The 22,930-nt window shown below is 44.8% G+C and overlaps 1 protein-coding gene across 1 annotated transcript in view; it reads left to right on the top strand.

Annotated features, from left to right (window-relative positions):
- Positions 1 to 22,930, top strand: part of ARHGAP32 (Rho GTPase activating protein 32) — a 186,292-nt gene that overhangs the window by 146,475 nt on the left and 16,887 nt on the right. Inside the window, exons 11-12 of the mRNA XM_010581387.1 lie at positions 5,433 to 5,582; positions 20,973 to 21,075. Of these exons, the coding sequence (XP_010579689.1) occupies positions 5,433 to 5,582; positions 20,973 to 21,075 (253 nt within the window). The remainder of the gene's footprint in view (positions 1 to 5,432; positions 5,583 to 20,972; positions 21,076 to 22,930) is intronic.

The raw sequence follows: 22,930 nt of genomic DNA, 5'->3' as shown, positions 1-22,930 counted from the left end.
ATTGTTAATAATAAGAGAAACAAACACGCTGGCCATGTGCTGGGAATGTGGGTCAGCGTACACCCTCCAAGATTTTCTCGTAGAGTCAAAGTTTATGAACCCTGTCTTAGAAAACATGCTGCTGACAGCAATCCTGTGAAGAGGATTTTGTCTAGGCCTGAGTTCAAAACCAAAAAATTGTCGATAGCAACAGGAGATAAAGCAGGTGTTCTTTATTTGTTTATCACGGGTTTGTTTTCCCTTAGGCCAAAGTGTAAGAAGGTTGCAGGGGGACAGGCAGTGGGTTTGTGAGGGTGTCCTATAGGAAGGTGCCATTATCCCGTTCGGAATATGTTGCAGGGTCACCGTATGCCTGGACGTCTGCCGAGTGAGCGCTTACCTTTTTTGTGCACGTAAATGTGCAAGCCTTGAAATCTGCTGTTTGCTTTTTTTCTGTTCTTTGTTTCCCCCGGTCTTTGAAAAGAGGCAGGGTGTGTGAGATGGGAGATGCTGTCCAGGGCTGCAAGGTTGGCTGTATTGCATTTTGTTCTCAGAGCCCTTGCGTCGTGGGGTTTTTCATACTGAAAAGGGAAGGAAAATGCATGCGCAAAATAATACCGCGGACACAGAAAGGCTGCATTTATTAAAAGACTCTCCTGGTTGGTCACCATGATTCAAAGCCAAGGAGCCAGGAGCTCTTTTCCATCCTACCTTTCCCTTTTTTGCCAACAGTTTGGGCAATTGTAATTAAATATTACATTTTAGACATGGGCTCAGGAGGAGTTTTACGGCCCAGACATGATGCTTCTGCAGTTTGGGCCGGGACACATGGTATCGTTGGACTGCGTTCTAATCTTACGGGTCTAAATCCAGGGTAACCGCATCCCTGTCAAATCTCTACGGGCACAGGAGGGATCAGAAGTTGGCACTCCATGGCTTGGTTGTGCCTCAGCGACTTCAGCTCGTTTGCCAGCAGGCTGAGGGTATAGTTCTGCAGCGCGTTGGCTGTGGCAGGGAGCTCAGCGTAAGAAGGTCCAGTTTTCTGCGGTTTGCTCGGCCGCCCCCTCCCTTGGGCTGCCCCAACTGCTCATGCTCTCCTGCCGTAAGAGCATCAAGTGCAGCAGATTATTTTTAATCTGGGTCGCTGCGGTGACTTAGCTGGCAGCGCGACCTTGCAGAAAGGTGCAGGAACACAACAGGAGTGCCGCGATGGCCGGGGAGGGCAGCGGGTCGGAGAAGACGCGGGAGACCCCAGCATATCCCAAAGAGATCCCCGTGAGCTTTCCAGTGGGTTCCCAAAGTAACCCAGGAAGAGCATATTGTGCTGAACAACAGCCGTGAAACTACTTTGAATCAGCTGATGGCTGAAACATTTCTCCAGTAAACAAGCTCCGTGAAGTATATCCCAAAGTGCCTTTTCAGTCTGCGGCATTAGGGTGAATGAGCCCTGCTTTTAGTGAAGTAATTGTTATTTAATAGTTTTTATCAATGTCAGGGGAACTTCGGGCCTCGCTTACGCTACAAAAGCTTGGTGGTATAGCAACAACGGCACGGCTTGATTGATAAACATTCCTTGGGGAGGTACAGACTATGGCAGTTGCCCAAAACCACAATAAACTACCTGGCATGAGTATTCCTTTTTCTTCCCTCCCTTCCCATCATATATAAAGGCTTTGGCCAGCATAGTTATGTCAGCTGAGGGTGCGATACGTTTTCTCACTCCTAATTGACACATTTGTGCCAGCAAAACTTCAAAAGTAGTCCAACCTCAGGTGCAGTATTTTTGTTTGGATTTCGATTGGGGTTTTTTTTTTAGTCAGTCTCACTATGCTAGATGGAGAATTTGTCTTTGCTTGTTCAGGCCAGGATACTTAGCCAGACCTGCCTTTCTGCAGAAAATTAGCCCCTCCTCCTTCTAGGAAAGCCTCTATTTCTTGGTAAATGATTTGTTTTATAGTAGTTAAATCTGAGGTGGAAAGTAATATGGATAAATGTTAGGAATTTTGTTTGCCTTTCAGTTGGTAACGCAGCAGCATCTCTGACTATAGCAACCGTTTAAAATGGTCTGGTAGTAATGCTGCTTTATGGTCTGAACTTACTTCTGTGACACTTGTTGACCTGAACACCTCACATGGAGACACAGACTGTGAATGGTTCAGATTTATCATATCCCCGCTTTATTGCCGGGACAATAAAGGTAGAAAAGGGCTAATTATTTTATCCACATCTCCTTCGTTTGTAACTTGTAGACTTTTTTCTGGTCTAAACCCTGCGCCTTGATTCCTTAACTTACTTGCATGCGTTAATTCTGGGTTTTTCGAGATCAGCAAATGGGTGCAGGAGTGTAGGACAACTACTTGCGCTGCAGCAGAACACCACTTGCTATTGCTGGTACTGTCACCAGTGGGACAGCAAAGGTTTGGGACCAGTGTTTTGGAGCAGAAAACATTTATTCTGCAGGATCCTTGGTAGCAACGTTGGTGTAGGTGCTTACCAGAAACTAGGACTGCTGTGCTAGCTTCATCTAAACCAAAATGCATCAGAAATTAAATCTCTCTTAGGATGCATCGCTGGTTTGCGGGTCAAATGATGCCAGAGGACTTGGAAGCAGAGTAGAAAGCATTTCACCTCTTTTTGTTATTGGCAGAAAGAGCATACCTGACAGCCTCCTGAGCTCTTACAGCTTATAAGGATAGCTTATTCTTATCAGACACCTACTTGCTTTTTTGTTCTTTTTTCTAACCTGTCAGCAAAGAGATGACTGCTTGGATGTTCTCGCTGTTCTCTTTTCTTCCCCACCCAGGAGAAGCCTAGCTCCTATCTGTGAATCATTCATGCGTAGGTATAAAACTCTGAAGTTGGTTTAGCCTGAGAAACTCTCTTACAGAGTAGGCAGTGATTCAGAGAAGAGCGGTGCGGGAAAAACTGTGTTTAACCAAGGAACCATGTAAATGTTCCAACAGGCCGCTGATAAGTGAATTTCTGGTTACTGAACCTGCTCAGGCATTGCCCTGACAGTGCCTCGGACTGTTGCACTGGTACACTATGGGAGTGTGTTTGTAGGAGTCTACTTAATGATGCAGAAAACAAGACAATTATTTTAACCTGTACTGAGTGGCTTAATGGCAGAGCAGGTTTATTGTGTTTTAAATATTTGGGTCTCCTTTCTGGTTAGTTGTGTAAACAAGTATCAATACCGAGTGAAGTACATCCTTGGATCATAGGAGTGTATCGGTTGCACCTTTTTTTCTTTTTAAGGCCTGAGGTGGCACCCAAAAGTCACTTGGTGACCTGGTCACCAGCATTAGTAGAGTTTCTGCAGTACTGGAATTGGATGCATTTTTCTCCATTTTAAACCCATTATCTGACGGATTCCTTTTTCATTAAGTCAAGCAAGGTACTTCATGAAGAACTGTATACGGCGTCTGTGAAATGATTCAAATGAATACGTACATATTAGTAATTGCTTTATTTGTCTGTTTATTTGACTGTTGTAAAAAGCATCTGTCTCGGGTCTATCACCTCCAATAGCATTATCTCAGGAGCCCGAGGGTGCTAACGCTTTGAAATTCCACACAAGCCAGGATGAGACTCTGTCTCCATTTATTCCTGAGTGGGGCTGACAGGAGATGATAAATGAGCCCTTACTTTACTGTGATGGTGGATACCACCAAAATCTATCCTAACTTTGTTTGGCATGTCAACACAATCTGTTCATTTATTGTGTGCAATTAAAAAAACCCCTCAAACTGAAAACATTCCTTTAATTAAAGCCCCCATAGCCACAGTTTGTCATGCTCAGTGCTTCTGCATTTTGTTAAATGATTCGGGTTCGACTGCCGAGAACGCAGACGTGGGGTTTGTTGGTGATTTTAGGTTTTCAGGTATTCAGATGTATTCCACTGTTTAAAAGGATTAAAACATCATGAAGCATAGCATGGTATAACCTTGTTCTTGGGAAGAGGTTTCTCATGTTGACTGGTTGAAGAATACCCTGTCTGCCTGTATGAAGCATTGCTGCATAAATCTCTGTTTTGCCGAGTCCCAGCTTCCGAAGCTGCTCACCGAATTTCAATTTTGTGCGTATTAGCGAGCAGGAGTGACACTGGAGAGATGCACCTTTGTCACCAGGGGTCTTCATTGCTTTGGGGGTTGGTTTGAAATGGTGTGACTCTGCTGAAATTTGATTACAGTGCTTAAGGGTTTTAATGCAGGTGAAATACACGGTTGTCTTTCCTCTCTGGGATCTGAGGCAGGAGCGGGGGAGCGATGGGTGCTGCAGGAGCCTTTACAACTTCCTAGAGCTGTAAAGGCTTCCTCACAAAGCACAGCCGTTTATACCTAGTGATTTGTTCTTTTCAATAGAACTCTTCTGTTGAAGTTAAACTGCTTTTAAATCATGTATACAATGGCACTTTTGTTGGGGAGGCAGGAGCTCTCTGGCTTTCAGAGGGCCTCAGGAAGAAAAGTTGACCTTCAAGGGCATTGTTCTGCTTCCCATTCAAACCTGGCTCAGCCTCTCCTCCTGATTTGCATGAGCTTATTTGTGTCGCCCACTTCTGCCCTGTTGTGACTCTCCCTTTCGTTCAACTGTGGATTATGCTCCTTAGCGGGACTGGATGGTTTTAACAGGGTGACCGATTTCACGATTTCACCGGCATTGCGCAGAGAAAGGGAGCAGGAGGCTTGGAGGGATGGCTCCCGAGCTATGTTCTTGTCTCTTTGTAGGCTTCTTATATTTATTCTGGAGGGGATAAACTGTGTCTCTTCAAATCAGCTGCCTTAGTTTTCTATTAAATAAAACAGACAGTGATGTTTTTATCTCGCAATGGCTTGAGAAGACCCAGGGAGCTAATAATGCCCTGGAATGGGCTGTACTTCCACAGCTGCAGCGAGGTTCACTAGAATTGCAGGTGTGCTGGCAGGGCGGTCTGTAGCCCTTAGAGCTAAATGTCCTCTAAGTTCAGATATTATTAGTCATTCGTTTGTTCTGGAGGCGCCTAAGACTACTAGAATGAGAGCCAGTAACAAAGCGTTTATTTCTGCTGGTAGATTTTTGTGCTGAGTTTGTCAATGTACGTGAGATTCCTCGTTTTGTTAGTTTAGCCTTGTTCCTTCTTCCAGAGATGAAAATTGTAGCTCTCAGGTGCTGCCTATTCTCCAGCACGCTGTGACTCTCCTTTAGTACACTCCCACCTGAAGCTGCTTTGCAGATCAGTGTGTCTTCATGTTAAACTCTTCCATTACAGCTGTCTCCTGTTATTTCTGCGCTAGCCAAGAATTAGAACAAAAGCCAGGTCTCTGTTAGTATCAGACCTTGGAAAATCCGTTTCTGTAAATAATTGATATTAATGTTACTACAGTTCTTACGTGCTCTGTGGAACGTGTTATGCTTGGCCTTGCCCAATTGAGCCAAATCTAAAAGGAAGTGGTTTTTTTATTTTGTTATGCAGTGTCGAAAAAACACGGCAAGCTCATCACCTTCCTTCGTACATTCATGAAGTCGCGCCCAACAAAACAGAAACTGAAACAGCGGGGGATCCTGAAGGAAAGGGTGTTTGGCTGTGACCTGGGAGAGCATCTTCTCAACTCTGGCCATGACGGTAAGAAACAATCCGTTCTTGAGTTCTTCCTCTGTTGGGAATCTTGCTTTTGGGTGATCACAGCTAGGAAAGGGTACCAGAAGAGAAATGTGTAACAAAAATCGATGGCTGAAAGATAAATTGAGGCTAATGCTAATGAGAAGCATTGTGGTTCGCCATGGGAGCGCTGAAGATGGATGGAACTACTGAATATGAGTTCTCAACCTCTTGAAGTCTTCAAATAAATATTAAATATTTTTTTGCAGGGAAATAAACTTTATTAATGTGTCAGTGTCAATGAATAATTAACTGGCAAGTTAATATTTAACGTATGTTAAATCCATACGTTTCTCTAACTCAGTACCTGTGTATGATTCTAGCACAATTTGCAATGTAAATCCTTCATCCGCCTTTACCCTTGATTTCACAAAATTTATGGGAATTGACTGGATGTTATGTTTTGTCACAGCTTACTTTTCTCTCATTTGTTACGGTGAGTTTTCTGTAGCTCTTCTCAGTCCCCTTCACCTTCCCACCAGCAGTTTAGGGAGGTAGCAGAGATGAGCTGTGCATTCCAAGAAAAAAAAAAAACCCCACACAATTGCTCCTACTCTTCCTCGGATGAACTTTTGTTTCACGTGCTCTTTCCTCCCCTCTCCCTGTGACTTACCCAAGCTAGGCTGTGAAGTCGGGGAGGTACCTGCATTGCCGAGTAGCAAACAGAGGACTCGAATTCTTTCACAGTTCGCTAGCCAGGGTTGTTCCCATAAATGGCCCATGCTGAGGGTTATTTAGAAAAGCAGCATGGAGCAGCCATGGGCTGGAGCCAGTTTGCCCAGGAGTTAAAGCCATCAGGAAATTAGTGATGGGTGTAGCATCACTGTCTGGCTATGTCAGCTTGTTGATCTGTTTCGTATTTTTGCTCCTTGCCTAATGCAGTAGATTTTGCAGTAGACCTCTTATGCCAAAGTTGTTAATGTGATGTCTCCCAGCTTTTGTGTGCAGGCTGAAGGAGAAATGACGTGTGGGGTAGGAAAGGAGTTTCTCTGTTAAATTTATTTTCAGTGGTACTTCGGACTCCTGGTTCGTATGAGTGCCTTTTGGAAAAGGGATGGTAAAGGGTGGGGAGCTGGTTTGTGCACTTTTTCCAACTGATTCAGTTGGTAACAGCACTGTGCACTCCCTTGCCTGACATGAAGTGTTTTACTACCACTTGGTGAATAATATGAGCTTGTTCTTGTGGAATCAGGACTGTGGCAAGGCTCGTTGGCTCGTTAATTGAAACCAGTACAGATCTTTATTGCTGGGGCTTGAAAAGCATCAGAGCGCCAGAAACTGGATGGTTTGGAGACAGAAACAGACAGTAACCCATGTAAGAACTACATCAGGAGTAGGTAATTTACACCGCCGGGTAGCTATAGAGCTGGGTTTATAGTCGTGCTGTGGGAGCAATCTTGGAGGGCAGGAGACATGCCAGCAGGGTGAGCTCATTAATGGGAAAGAGAGAATTCTCTTATCCCCAGCCCTCCTCCTGTCCATTTTAGTTAGGCACAAGTCAGCAATAATTGAAGCTTTTCCCTGCCCTCTGCGCTGACTTCTTCCCCTGGCTTTAAGGGGTGCGCATTTTATTTAGCATTAAAAGACACATCCCGAGCTGCACTAAACCATTCTAACTCCACTGGAGGCTCCTGTTTGACAGTCTGTAGGAGCTCGCCACTTGTTCTGGTCACTCCCCTCGTATCACGTGCGACTGAGTGACTGTGACTGAGCTGTGCTAATGAGGTCTCTTCATCTGAGAAGTTACCAGTTGCTTTCACCCTTGATTTAATAACTCCTTTCCTAACTCCCTGGAGTGAAGCAGATCCAATTTGAATGTTGCTAACAGGGGAATGTCTCCATTTCACACAGTGGGATTGTTTTTTTTCTGTGTGATTCAGCTCTCTGACCTGTATTCCAAGTGACGTAATCCCCAGGATTGGTTTTGTGGAGACATTTCTGGGTTCCTGTGAATCAAGCTCCATGCAGGCACAGCATTTTAAGATCCCCTCATTCTGCAGCATTAATGTTGCTCGGTCTTGGAGCCAAATGTAGCGCTGATCTGCTGAAAGGGGACTGAGGTATCACAGGAGATCCGAAGTTGAATTTGATAGAGCAAAGATGCAGTCCTGCTCCTTCGCCACATAACCAGAACATAAACTAAGTGTTTTTATAGGAGCACAGAGCACTGTAGCTGAAGTCTGTGCATGGTACTGACTCGTAATGCTTTGGGATTACAACCGTAAAACATCTCACTTCAGAAAAAAAAAACAAAAAGAACCCAATACCTTCACAGATTGGTTTGGGTTAATGCTAGTTTTGATGGGTTGCTGTCCAATACCCGAAAGATTTAGCAGGACTGAAGGAGAAAATTACACTGTCCACAGTGCTTGAAATGAATTGCAAGGCATTCCTGTGCTCCTCAGAAATGCAATATCGAACCAAACTAGAGTTATGTTAAGAATTTTATTAATTATCAGCTTTGGGAAGCTGACAAAGCCTACATTCTCAAGAATTCGCTGTGAAACAACACGAGCAGTCCCAATTTGGCAGTCACGAACATCTGAAACTTTGCTTGTCTTTTAGATAGGAAATGGGGAGAGAGGAGCAGACCGAGAGAATAAAAGGGGTAAGGAAGGACAAAAACTGAAATAGGTCTGACTTTTTTTTTACTAAACACTGTGTTGAGGCAGCTGGCTCCAATTGCTTAGCTAGGAGAAGAGTGTGTTTGCTATCGTGTGTCTGTATACCCAGAAGGGAATTTAGAAACACAGAGGAAATGTTTTACCTACTGCAGTATGTTGTCTTTCTGTGGGCTCAGCAATAAATCACTCTCATTCTGCATCCGTTGCGCCTCTTTCAAAAGGAGAATAAATTGCCATGAGATGTATAGGAGGAAAGCGATACAGAAACGTGACGTGTCTTGCTGTTACGGAGCAAGAGCCCAGGCCATACCATCCTGCAACGCTCCGTACACATGCTTTATGCTCAGCATGTGCTGAGTTCTGAACTAGCAAAGCATTTCTCTTAGTTTACCTGAGGTTTTGAGATTAGTCTTGCGCTGAGGCAGAGTGCCCGCTTTTCTGAAAGGGTCCTCTCAGGCTGGCGTGACAGAACTTGCATCTGCTAAACTTCAGGGTATAATATGTCTGTTTACTGGAGTTTCTCCTTAGGGAAGGGTGTCTGGGTTAAGATGGGGTGAGTGGAGCAAGCAGGCTGGTGTTGCTGCTGCCTTTTCATCTTTGATGAGGATGCAGTTTGTCATTTTTTTAATTGATGTGTATGGATCCGAGAAGTGACACTGTAAGCAGGGATAGGAAGGGAGGTAAGGTTTTTAACAAGTGTTTACAGTAACAGCGGTAGGGGTGAGTACTGTACCTGAAAATCTTTCTGTGTGCCTCGTGATTCATGTTGGGGGTTGCGGTGACTGTTGGGCTGGCAACTGGAGACAGGCAGTGTCCTGGGGTTTGGTTTTGGTTTTGTTTTTTTTTTTAATTCCAGTTTGTAGTGCGCTGACACTTTGAGCTCTCCAAACAATGATGGAGCCCTTCTGTGGTAGGAGTTGTACCTCCGCAGGGTGTGAAACCGTCCTTTCCCAAAGGCCCCTTGTAGACAAGATAGCAGGGAGGGGAAGGAAGCATCATTATCCAGTTTCTTAGATGAGGGTCTGAGTCACGGGCAGATCACACGATTATTTTTCAAAATCATCTGTGTTCCAAGCTGCTTTGGAAAATGGGAGCGAGGAGCCACGGGGCTCCTGGTCGCTGGGCTGGGGTGTGCATAGGTGTGTTTCTTCCAGGGAAAGAAAGGGCGGTCTGTCCTTTCGGTTCCTCTTCTCTGTCACATGTTAGTACTGAATTATGGGCTGGTACCTGAAGGAGTAAAACCGGTTTTGACGTGAGGGATTTTTGACTTCTCTGTTGGGTCTAAATCTAGCAAAGGTTGTGGTGATGCTCACTTCAAGCATGTTGGTTTGCACAATCTTTCTCCAGTCAGCTCTAGTCGCCCAACGGAGCCTGCCTTAAGAGGCCCGTCTCCATTTAATTTTAGCATGTTATTCATTTGTTGGCCCCTTCTGGGTTTTGAATACTTCCCCTGCCAATGAAGCGTCATTTGGAAGCAGACCAAGCTTAGTAGGGAGTAGCTGTTTCTTCATCGCCCTGAGAGATGTTCCCAGTTGGTTTGGTGCTGTTGACGCCTGCCATGCTAGTTCGTTTTATGGAGCTGCGAGATGGCAGCAAATTCAGCATAACCCCCGACTCGTGAAGAGGCCTTGTTCCCTTCCTAGGAAGAGAGACTTTTTTCCCCATGGTTTTTTTTCCTCTCAAAGGAAACCAGATAGATCTTAAATTTAGCTTGACCCCAATTAGAAAGAATTGTGCTTGCAGAGGATGTGTTTGTCTAGCGTGGGAGCTGGTTAAATGCTGCGTTGCAGCATCTGTACCATCTCCTCGTTTGCGCCTCAGAATATTTCGAAACGGAGCTCTGCGCAACTTCTGAATTTATGACAAGTGTCGGAGTCCGCAGTAACGTGGCTAGCAGAAACGTTGCGCTGGGCTGCACGGAGAGGCCGGTGGATTGGAAGGCTGGGCAGGTTCTTGGACAGAGCCGCGACGCGAACGGGGAGGCTGCGCGGTCGCAGGTGCGGCATTGCAGCTGCGGTGATGCCGTTTCTCTCCGGCTTCGGGAGCCCGGGGTTGGTTAGCCGCCACTCGGTCTCTGGCGTGGTCAGAGAGCCAGAGAAAAGCCACATCGCTCTTCTGAGAGCAGATGAGGGATTGCTTCGCGATGTAGTTTATATTGCTGGGAATAATGTGCTGGAATTACTTGGGCTATGGAGGATGGGGTATAAAATACTAGCAGTTCTTTTTCTGTGCTGAAAATCCTCCTGTTGCCTGGCACTTTGGTAAAGGTGATCATTTCTCTCTTGGCGGTTAGAGTGGAGCACAGGCTAACCCTGGCGTACCCTAAAATGGTGGTATCAAGTGTTCGTTTCACGAGGTAATCCATACAGTACAGTCAGCTGTATTCACAGAGGATTTTGTAGGCTAAAAGCAAATGGTATTTTTGGTACCTCTTTATTATTCATTTATTGCACTGACATGTCATCAGCTTCCATGATTGGAAAAGATGGATTTAGAAATGGCACTCACTCATTTTTAATCGACCAGTTTCCTATGTTGAAGGATCTATACCTCATTTTTTAATTATAAGAAAACACCAGTGATCTGTAATCAACGGGAAGAGGTATTGCTTTTCTTGCTGAGAAAGTAAATGCCTGTGAAAGACAGAGTTTACTAACACACCTGATTCTTGCTGTCCATCCGTCCTGCTCTTCCCAGTTCCTCAAATTTATTAGCAATTATTTTGGGCAAGTTGGGTAGGATTAAATAAAAAATAAAAGGAAAGCTGACACTTCAAAACTGTGTGCAAGTTCAAATTATAGCAGATGCCGGATCTTGATCTTGTTATATACTGGGCGCTAGCAACAACTGTTTGCAGGGGATGGTTTTATTCTCTTGTGCTGCTTGTTATGCTCTCCAGATAAGCTCCTTAACAGCACCTTGGGATTTCTGGTGACATCACGGCTTGTTCTGGGTCCTCCAGTGTTACCCTTCCCTTCAAGCGATCCCCTGGCTGCAGTTGGGTGATGTAGTTGCCTTTGATGCTAATTTATTGCAGATTTGAGTACAGGGAGAACACTGTTACCGGAACAGAGTAACACAAGGAACCAGAGCTCGGGCAGCGTCTTGGCAGGGATCTATAAAAATCTGGTTCCCCTTAGCTCAAGCAGAAGTTTGGTAATCTATATGTCATCTCTTTGGTTCCTAGGATTAATGCGAGGAGTCCCTTTTACTAGCTAATAATTTTCATTATAAAAGTCTGCCTGGCTGGCTTTGGATCTTTGCCATCTGTGAAGGAAGCCTTGATTTGGAATTGAGGACAGCTGAGTCTTACATATTTATTAATTTTAGATTTTCTTGATGTTTTAACTCTTAGAGGGTAAATGTAACCAGTTTCCACTCTGTCTCTCTTACTGCTGAAGAATGAAATTGAACATGACAAACAAGAAGCAAAGCAAACTTTGCTGAAAAGTAGAAAGTTATAAATATTTACAGAACTGTTGCTTTTTTCCTTTCCTTTCTTTAAATACTGTTCTTAACTGTAAACACAAGGCACACCCTGAAAGCCAAGAACTTCCAATTTATGTTCTGAAGGCCCAGCTGAAACCCCTGCTCATGACGTCCTTGGTAGGGAATTGGTTTGTGCCAAGATTTTCGCTTCAGAAGGACTTCTTAGCATTTGCAGGGCTCCCATCAGAGATAGATCCTCAAGCTTTTACCCGGGCCCACTACAGTTCAAACAGCGAATCGTTAGGTCGCTGTACAGCAGCCCCGGCGTGTAGCTCCCCAAGTATGCTTGGAATTGTTACGACTTGAACACTGGCAACCACATCAGTAGATTTGTTTAAGCAGTAGCTTCGTGTTCTCATACAAAGGTTTATTGAAGTGCTGCACGAAAAAGGTAGGTCGTGTGTGTTAGCCATAACATTCAGATCAGAGCGATGAAACGGGCCCCAGTCATGACGGTGGGCTGAGGAGAACATTGGCTGTGGATGAGGCTGAAGGTTTATATTAGATGCGTTCATTCTGTGAATGAACCTCGGGGCATTTTTGTACTTTTAAGAGGTATTTTCAGAGTATCCAAGCTGACAGGTTTGAATGGGAGCTAAAAAGTTTCAAACCTCCAAGTAGGTTCAGATCTGGCATCCTGCTTTTACTTCTGTCTCTGTTTTTAAGCATTTACATACCTAAAGGAGTTCATGATTAGGACATAAAGCTGAGTTTGGAAGGATTTGTTTGCAATTCTCTTTTCTGCTAAGACATTTCTTGAGTGACTTTGGGCAAGTCCTTTAAAGTAGGATTCTTCTCCTTTGCTCTTAGGCATCTAGCAGTTATCCAGGTCTAAGGCCCATTAAAGCAGATGGGTGTATCTGGAGGGTGATTCACTTCATCTACCATAATATAGGCGTTTAAAAGAAAAAAGAAGTGGATCCTAACTTCTCCGTTGGCACCGCAGGAAAAATAATGCATCCTTACTTAACCAATAAATTTTGTAATGCCCCTCCTTTGATACCTTGGGAAGGAGAGCCATAAACAAAAGACATGGCAAGTGGAGGATTCATATACAGGGCTACAGCTCACAAATCAGGGGGTGTATCTTGTGTTTCCCGACAAGCCTGCCTAATGCAGGTGTTGAGGAAACTGGAAACCTTCCTGTTCTGCCTCCCTTAGTAGCATTTTTCTGTGCGCTGTGGTCCTATTGAGAAAATGGGAACTAATTGTATATAGTACGTGGCTAGTCATTGTGAAAGGGCAAATCCTACACCAGAATATCGTATTTAGTTAACAAGAAATTGTAACTGGTCTGTCAGTGCCCATGAAGGAGTTCAGGAGACAGTTGCCTATGGATAGGGAGAACATGGTTTTCCATCAGCAAGTTTTTTCCACTACTTGAAACTTTAAAAGTTGTTTATAAGCTGCATGCCACAGAGATACATTAAACTTTTTCTCCTCCCCAAGTGATTTATTTTTGTGCTTGAGAAATCATTAACAAGGGGAGGATTTGACACATACTCTTACTGCTTTGCCTTGCGTGTTGGAGCCCAAACTGACCGTCTTTGTTTCTTATGATCCTTTATCATTTCCTGCTTGTTTTATGTTACGCAATGAAGAAATACTGGCCTGCCTCAGCATTTTCACTTGCATCTGAGTCCATGTTTGCCACACCTCAGTGCACAGACAGCGTAAACGGGGGAAAAAATGGTTGCAAAGTTGCATTCTGGGGCAGTAATTCAGTGGGGCTGTTGTGATTTGACGGCCCCTTTGAGCTCACAGGTAATATCGGCCATACCATTCCATTCATCCTGCTGTCCTGCTGGCTGTTATTTCATTTGGCTGTCCCTTTTTTCAAGAGGGTGGCAATATATTGAAACCAGTCAGCCTCAGACATGCCAAAACCAGTTTTCTTTCAGTATTTCACAATTTATAGTAATTTTTTAATCAAAACCCATCTCCAAAGGAGTTGGGCAATCAATGACCGAAGCTGTGGTCAGAGTTCGGGCCGGTGAGCTGGGAGCAGCTCAAGCCCTGTCTCACAAGCTTTTTGTGGCCTTGGGGAGCTTGTTTGATATTTCCCTTTCTGTCTCCACGCTTGTAAAATGAAACTAATAGTCCGTATCTGCCCCCAAGGTGCCACAAGGGTAAGTTTCTTAATACTTGTGAAGTATGTGGAGGATTAAGAGCATGCTATAACCATTAAATAGTATTTGTCCAAGTGTTAACACAGGTTGGTATGCTAGATCCAGAGGAGCCTTGAGATTGTCTGTAGGAAATAAGGAAACTTACCTGTATGTATCCCTTATATTTATTTTGTTCCTTGGTTGGGTTTGCATAATTTCACAAATCTAAACCTGTCAGACATTTTGGAAACCGAATGGTGCCGAATTCAGTGGAGGTCTTCCGTAAATCATGAAAAGCCTGTGTGTTTTAGGTGCCTAAATGTTTCTTCCGATACGGTAGTATGTGCCTCTGCACGCACAAACCCCTGTAACATAAAAGAGGGATCCTGCAGATGCGTTCTTTGCTACACGAACTCATTGAACACAAGTTGATACTTTTAAAGGCCAATAGTTTTGAGCTATTTGGGGCAAATTTCCAAACATAACAGGCACTGTTACTGCTTCACCATCTGCCCTCTGAATTGCTGGAACTCACAATTATTGGCTACGGGGTCAGCATTACAAAGAGGTACATGGGGTCCCCGTGGAGAATTACTTGTTTTGGGGAAGTACTTGCAGAAAGGGGCAGCTGAGCAGGCAGTACAAGCTTTTGCAGTTAAGAAAAGAGACAGTTTCTCGCTCCCCTTCTTTTTTACCCTGCCTGCAGCTGTGAGAAGAGAAATTCTTTATGCCTGAGTGACCCAGAGGACAGCAGGGAGTTGAAAATTAATTTGCATTTCGAAACACTACAGCTGTAGGGGGAGCAAACATGAGAAAAAAATGTTGCAGTCCCTGCAGGAATTGCTTGTGTTCTTATCCCTCCTCTCTTAACGAGGTGGATGCTTTTTTCCCCTCTCAGCTTATTGCACTAAGTGTAATTGATCTAAACAGAAAATGCTAGCGCACATACCAATGTATTAGTAGTATCTTTATTCCATTTGTGGATATTTTGTATTAAAAAGAAAAAGACCAACCCCAGAGAATTAGGTGGGTACAGGCTGGGAGATGGATGTGCTATACAAAGGCTCTGATCTTTGACAGGAGTGCAGTAAGGTACTGCTTGCAGTCCTCAAGCAAAAATGCCCTAGCAGAGACGTACCCACAAAATGGAGAATGTTGCTGATCTCGCAGGACTTGAAAAACATGGTCATCTACTTTCCTAGCCTGATGCAACACAGTGGGATTTATGTTGCTCAGGCTTGAACTTTGCACTTTGTTTTTACCCGGTTCCTGGGTAAGCGGCGATAAAAAAAAAAGTCCAGCCTTAAAAAGCAGAGTCCGGTGCCAGAGGCCGATTTCACAAATGGGCGCTGTGTGGTGTCTGCTCCTGGAACCCACCCATGGTTTATGGCCCCCTCTTCCATTATTGCACTTTTCCCAAGTGCAAAAGTCACACTTCAAATAAGAACGCTGCATGTTACCAGGAAATAATGCAGCTGGTGATAGCGGGCTTGGAAATCACGCAACTCGTCAACAGCATAAATGATTTTAATGTGGGTCACTTCTTGGACATCGGGAAGAGAGCACCTTGAAGGAGGTTTGCTGTTTGGTTGGTCTGCTACTTCTCTCTTACTCCTGCTGATTCACATGAGAGGACGCAGATTTAGGAGCACGACAAAAGTCCTTAGAAGAGAATCTTTAAAGTTTGATTTCTTTCTGAACGTGCAGGGGATGGTGGGGTCTGCGTGCTTGTAAAATGACAAGCCCGGGCGACTCACCGGCTGGCAGGGAGCTCCTTACAGAACAAGAAAAAGGAAATTTTTAACCTCTCTGTCCCATGCTGGTTTACACCTTCTGTGTAACTTTCACTGTAAGATGGAGGGACGAGTTTCAGAAATGAGTACTTTGAAATGAGGTTCCTGTACAAAGTTACAGTCTGTATTATTACAGGGTTTTTTTACGTTGTTTTTTTTAGGAAATACTTGGATAGTTTTTAGCAAAATTGAGCTACAAATAGGAAGAATGATTGGGGTAAAAGCAACTGTATTTCTTCGGGTGAGGATATTCATTGTTAGGTTTTTACTTAACCACACATTAATATGGCCAGGCAGACAGGATTTATTGGGCTAATTTCCAATGTCTAGAAGTTGTCAGAGTCTCAGCTAGTCACCACCCTCAGGAACGGGGCACATCCGCGATGCAGTTGGCACCTTTCGTATCGTACTGGGTGTTCTTGGGGCGCTTTATCTTCTGCGTGTGCCCATCCTTCCTCGTGGTTTGTAAGGGCAGCCTGGACAATTAAGAGTGAGCTGCCTCCACCTAAACTTTATCTTACGGCCGATTGGTTTCAGTTTATATTCTTGCGGCTCAAAACATAGCCCTTAACCTTCTGTTATGTTCCTTCACTCAGTTTTGGGTTCTTCGTATGCTTCCTAAGTATCGTTACAAGTACTTGATAGCCGTGGTTATTACCTTTGTTTAGGCGGTTCGGAGTGGCACTCGGGACAGTTTATTTCATTTTCCTCGCTCCTGCTGGGCTGCAGGTTTAGCTTTCCGCGTTCGTTTGCTGTGTGTGGAATTCAGCTGAGCAGCTGCATTTCAGCGTGCTATGGTCCATTAACCAGCCAAAAGGCCTGGCTTGTGCAGCAGTTCACCTTACTGCTGTAATATTGTGAAAATGACACCGCTAGAGGGGAGCTTGATGGGAGGCCTCGTTCCCCAGGCTGAACAAATAGTTCTGATTCCAGTAACGTACTAAGAAAATAAAAAAAAAATAAAATAAAAAAAAATAAAATCAGGGAAGCCTCCCAAAACCCAGGGAGGGAACATTACAAAAGATTAAAAAGGAAACAATAAACCCAAGATGATAGGAAGGGAAATGTGCCTGATTTTGAGATGAATCAAAATGTTCTTCAGAATGAAAACCATAAAACTCCTGCTTCCTCTTAATGGCAGAGAATTAACCAGTTAACGAGCCCTAGGAGATGCAATAAACCTTTCAAACCAGCTGAGAGATGCTCAGGAATGAGTTGAATAAATTCCTTTAGCTGCTATGGCGATGAAATATGCTAGGGTCTCCTTTGTTGACGCGTCCACATTTCCAGCCTTTTGCGCTTTGTTTCCTGGAACTTACCTGTTATTTGAGACAGCAAAGGGAGGGAGGGAATGAGGGAAGGGGATGCATTTTGGAACGGGAGACGTGAACGGTGCCGAGATTCTCCTGAAGAGGTAGGTGTTCAAATGTAGCACCTGCCAGTGGATTTGAGAGGGCTGCAGCTGAGTCAGTGACTTCATTGCAGAGAGATTATCTGGCGTCAGTGGCTGAAGACGGTATTGCTCTGGAAAGGAATAAAACCAACAGGGAGTATTAGTACATTTTCATCACTTGCCTGGGAACGTGGAACTGGAAAGGGCTGTGTGCTGGGTTTAATAAACACAGACGCTGATTCTGGGCAGAGGGTTGTTGGGGCTGGAGGAATATACTGTGTGTTACCCTGTGCTTGTTCGCTCCTGTGCCTTTCCCGAAGTGGCCTGCTTGCGGCGGCTGTCAGAAAGCGGGTGCTGAGCTAGGTGGCTGTTAATACAAACCACGTGCGTGATCAAGTCTGGTTGTTATAATTGCAGGAAACCGCAGTAATTAACTAACATTAATAGAGTTTTAGTGTAGATGCTACTACATCCTATGAGAAGAAATCTCCATCAGTTTCCTGCTGTGATGCAGCTGGGATACCTCTCTGATTCAAATCTGACTATCGGTTTGGGATCTAGAAGCCAAAATTGGGACGTGAACACAGAAGTTCACCTCTGCAGCAGGGGAGGGATTTATGCACTAGAGATAGGTACCCGAAAAAGTCACAATATGATGTCAGAAGCCACCGCAGGTGGTGGTCTTGGCACACTTCACATTCGCAAAATTAAGTCTTGGCTTGTGCTGTCATCCTGCCATTTCGTTCTGGTGGTAATAGACACCATTCCCTCCATATGTGTGTATATGCATGTGTATAAATGTATATTTAGCTAACGGGCTTGGGATTCAAAGGGCAGAGGGAGGTTAAACACGCATGTAATTGTCAGGTGTCGTCTTTGTTCAAATATCAGAAAAATCAAGTCATCATTCCAGCAAAGGGCCTTCAAGTATAATTATAGCCCTACTTGAATTTCAGTCACTTCTCCAACCATGCAGAATTCCCCCAAAATATCTGTGGTGCTGGCACGATACATTTAGCTTAAAGAACAGATCGTCCCAGTAACCAGATTGGGAAATGCGTGGAACAAGCCTGCTAGAATTTTTTTCAGCGTATATTAATCATTCTAACTGTGCCCAAGACCTTCCATGACAAAGAAGTACTTCAGGAAGCGTATTGTTGGTGCTACATCCCTCACCTTCCCCCCTGTTCTCCCTTGACCTGGTTCACATTGTCACAACAGGTTGCTGCTCAGCTGAACTGGTACGTAAATACCATTCTTACCATGCTGTTTGTTTACACAGCTAGATAAACCCCAGAAGGCTAAGGCCTTGGAAACATGCAGAGCTCGCTCCCTGTGGCACAGGCCTTCAATTAGGAAGCGCAGGCGGGCGTCCCAGCTGTGTTCGTGGTACGTAGATAAACAGGAGAGCTGGCTGGGTAAGCTCCCCTGCCCGGTGTGTGCATCGCCCTTCTCGGATGGTATCAGCCCCCCTGGTGGGAATTAGGCAGGCAGGGAACGTGCTATTTATTTATTTGCTTATTTATCTATTTCAGCGGGTGCTACTAATTTCAAGGGAAACCCTATTGAGATTCCAGTATGGACCATTAAAGTCTTTGGGTTTTTGCAGCTAAGTGTTAGCAGATCTTGCCACAACACTTTAAAACTTGGGTAAACTCCTTTACCCGATCCTTTGTGACTCCTGCGGTCGGGCAGTTGGCCGAAGGAAACGCCGCTGATGCAGCGCTGAGCCCAGCAGCCTCGCGCAGTTCGCTGGTGAGACCTCTCGCCTTTTGTAATGGGTGGTGGTGGGGAGAGGCACACACGTGGACATCTGGCATAGTCTTGCTTGGTTCTTGGTGAAATCAAAATGAGCACGCGTCTAGTGTCTCTTGCAATCCAGGGTGTTCTCGGTGTCAGCATCTAAAGCGTTGCCCTTTACCTTCGCTGCAATGGTTGATGCTGTTCTCATCTCTCTGCTTTTCTGCACCAGTTTATACCTGGGTCACACTTGTCTCCTAACGCTGTAGTGCAATGCAAAAATGTATATTTTAGTCCTTTTTGGCAACTGCTTGAGTGTGTCCTTCCCTGTCCACTTAAAAACTTTCTTCTTTGAGAGGTGTTGAAACTTTCTGGGTAAAGGGGTAAGTGGTGTCCTGCAAAAACGTTTCTTGAAACGGTATTAGAATGAAGGGCCATTTGTTCTGCCTGCTCTGATCTCAGACACGCAGCTTACGGTGTGGTGGGTGACTGATGCACGTTTTACCAACGCGCTCTGCAAATGTGTATTCGCTCAGCGGTGAGAAATTGTTGCTTATCCTGGCTTAGATGCCTAAACGTGTGTCTGGTTGATTCCTGAGACCAACAGTTGTGGTGCTGCTCTGAGCTCGCTCACAAGGCTGCAAGAGGTACCTTTAGCTTTGGAGCAGATGCGGAGTTTTCCTTCTGCGAATGTCTCTGGTTGCATTGGTGGAAATTGAAGTTTCCATTGCACCTACAGGGGAGAGCAGAAGGTGATCACCTCTGCCAGTTTTCTCTCCCCAAAAAAGCAGCACCTGGTTTCCAAGGCTCGCTCTATGCCATTGCTTAACGTACAAGGGCTCTGCTTGCCCCGAAGTCTGCATCTTGCTTTGGAAAACAGTGAGAGATGTTGTAAATGCCTAGTCGTGCAATACTAGAGTCTGGCTGGCTGAGTTTTGACTGTCTCTTGGTACCTTTGATTATTGCAGGTCCAGGGCCTCATCTACTAGAGCTGAGCCTGCGTGTTTGACGTGCCATGCAGATTTACGGGTTTTGCTCTGTCCTGTGCTCGAGTGCGCAGCAGATGTGCCCTTAGCCCTGGATGCACCTGCTGATTTCCAGGGAACCATTTAAAATGAGTCTTTTCTCTAGCTGTGTGAGTGTTTGCTGCAAGCTGGCAAAAAAGCAGCAAAGCGGCTGGGGAGGGGAAAGCACAGAGCATCTCAGTTCAGTAGCACTTAGGAGAACTGACTGGCAGATGGCATTTGGTGCTTGATATAAGGGGATTTGCCACATGACCTATTGAGAATCTGTGTCACGTGGCAAATTGATCAGACCTGGCATCTAATGTAAGAATAAATCTAGATCATCGTAGGAGCTGTAGCATAAAGGTGGCTTGCAGAGAAATCCACAAGGATCTGAGTTTTTTCCATGAAGATTTGCTGATGCTCGCAAGAGCTCGATCCTACTTCTCTTCCTGTGTTCAGGACAGTTTTATCTTCCTTTTATAAATAAAGTAATTTGCTCTTCCTTAAGCTTACAAGGATGGACAAATAGCTCCATCCGTGGATGCTGCATGAGGCTGAGAAGTCAACTGGAAGGAATCGGTTGGTGAAGCGGCTTGAATATTAACTTGACACCTAATTATATCCTCTGGGCTTATTTTTAACATTCTGTCATACCCCGGTCTGTCTGCAATTTCTGTGAGTGTGGTATGTTGCGTAGCTATCTAAATCCAGTCACGCTCCGGTAGGCATTGGGGATGAAATTAGCAGTTGTAAAAACTCCTGGCCCTGGTGCAGAAAGTAGCATCTCCTTAATGTTTATATTTGCTTAAACCAAGCAGTATAGGTTAATCTTGTATAGATTTGAAAACAAAGGAAGTCTTTGGCCAGAGAGAGTGTATTTACTCAATTTTATAGCTCTTTTGGAATGGAATTTACCACCACAGTTCTTGTGGGAGTTGTGATGGGACCTGCACTGTCTCTGCTTGACCAGGATTGACTTCTTTCACCCTGATTCATATCCTGGCGTTTCTTTAAAGCAAAGAACACCTCTGACCAGTTTCTACACCAACTCCTAAAGTTAAATTTCTTCCAGGCTTTCTCCTCTAAGGAAGAGCTAAAGCAGTAGCCCAGCTGGGCCTAGTTTATGGCATCTGACAAGACCACAACTTGAACTAGGACTTTAATAACACACTGAACTAACCAACACCGCTTGTTCTTTAGTCCCCCAGGTCCTCAAGAGCTGCACTGAATTCATTGAGAAACATGGCATTGTGGATGGAATATATCGTCTGTCTGGGATCGCGTCCAACATCCAGAAGCTACGGTAAGGGCGCTGTGTTTGACAAACCTGTTTGCAGGGGAGCATGGGGCACGTGCTGGGTTTGAAGGCTGTGCTTGCAGAAGCCAGCACTGTGGCAATTGTGGGGCAGGCTGTTCCAGCAGCTCCGACACGGGTGTGCAGTCTGTCCTCGATGGATGGTACGCTGGGTTTGGCATCGTTTTGGAGCAACACAGGTTGTTCAGTCCACTTCATTTTGCAGGAAGTTTTCCTTCAGGATAAAGTATCGGAAGGCTCTGGGATCGTGGTGGCACTGTGCTGTCACATTTCATTCCTGTTTCCTCTTGCTCCCAGAGCCCTTTCGAGCAGCTGCTATTTCTCCTTGGTGCTTTGTACTCCAGGCATACTAGCAATTAATTGGTAACATGCAAAGAATACTTGCATAATCCTTGGTGGGTGGCATTGCCATGCTGCGTGGCTGTGCAGGGAAAGGCTAGGTGTGCGTCCTCCCCAGTTAGAAGCTGTTCTCATCACAGTAGATGGTCTTTATCCTTTTGCAAGGCTGTTTTTCCTCCCGTCATTTGGTATGCATTTTCCTGTTGTGAAGGGACTGAGAGAACCTAGTGGGATGTGACTAATTCCAGTGTTGATCCTAGGCCCAGGGCCTCACAGAGGGAGCCAAGGGTATTTTCCATATGAAGGATATCCTTTTTGTACCAGCTATTCCCAAGTTCAATGGACAGGTTTGAGCCGGTACAGTTACTGTACAAACCCGTGTATGGATGGGCTTATTCTGGTTCAGCTTAATCCTGTTTCTCATCACAGTAAGTTCCGTTTTAAAAATCTGCTCCCGAGGCTTTGATACGCAGGCTCCAAAGACTCCGATTGTAGCTGTTGCCCACAGCAGTCTTGGCTGAATAAAATGTTTGCCCTTGCTTCAGTTACATCCCATTAATTCCCCACTTTGACTTGTGCTGGACCATCTTTCTAACCGCTGCCCTAGTCCATTTTTTCCCTTTGTGTTGCCAAGACCATTTTCTCCTTCACTGTTTTCCAAAGGTGCTTTAAAAACTTTCATGGCATAATTCCCTGGTACAGTAGAGAGAATGAAGTGACAGCCTATTTTTCAGCTTTCTGGGATGTTCCAAAGACAAAAGGAAGGGAGTACATGGCATAACTTGTAGACACTGTCCCTTTCATCTAAATCGCTACAGATTTTCATAAGTGTTTGATTAATGTAGGACACGTTGCATGGCTGTAGTTTCCAGCTATATAAACAGATCATTAGGCTTATTTCAAAGCTAGGGCTGCAGTATCCTTATAAATGAGTCACTGTTCTTAAGTTTCACATAGAAGAATTGGATCTCCCAGATTTAAAGGGCTTTTTGGTTGGAGAGAAAGTTGGAGAATTTATTCCACGTGGGAGATTTACTCCAGGACAGAAGTTGGCTCTTTAGCAGTGCAGTAGCCGTCTTTATTTGGCTGGTAGGCAAAACAGAGCGAGCGTTGAGTTGGTGTGTTTATCCCTGTATTCTGGCTCTGGATTTTTTTGAGAGACTGTGGAGTTGTATTCTTCTACTAACAAAGTACCTATCTTCCTTTGGGGTCAAAAGAGATAACATGTAGCTCTCGAAGCAGCCAGTGCAGAGAGAAAAAAGGCTGAATGTAGTAAGTAGGGCTTCCCTTTCTTCACTTCATCTTCTGCTTCTGCAGGGGTACGTCTCTGACACAGTGTGAGATTTGTTCCTCGGAAAATATACCGGAGTACCGGGAGTACTGGAGTAGGGCAGGATATGGCCAGAGAATTTCAGCCAAGGCTGAGTGTATTTGTGTGGGGTGGGTTGGTGTCTTTCCCTGATCTCCCTTCTGAGCTCCCTCTTCTTCTGTGGAGCCAAGTGCA

This window comes from Haliaeetus leucocephalus, unplaced genomic scaffold, assembly GCF_000737465.1.
Source record: "Haliaeetus leucocephalus isolate CR32 unplaced genomic scaffold, Haliaeetus_leucocephalus-4.0 Scaffold773, whole genome shotgun sequence".
Lineage (NCBI taxonomy): Eukaryota > Metazoa > Chordata > Aves > Accipitriformes > Accipitridae > Haliaeetus > Haliaeetus leucocephalus.
The sequence above is the reverse complement of the archived record's forward strand: the minus strand, read 5'-3'. Positions and strand labels throughout refer to the sequence as shown.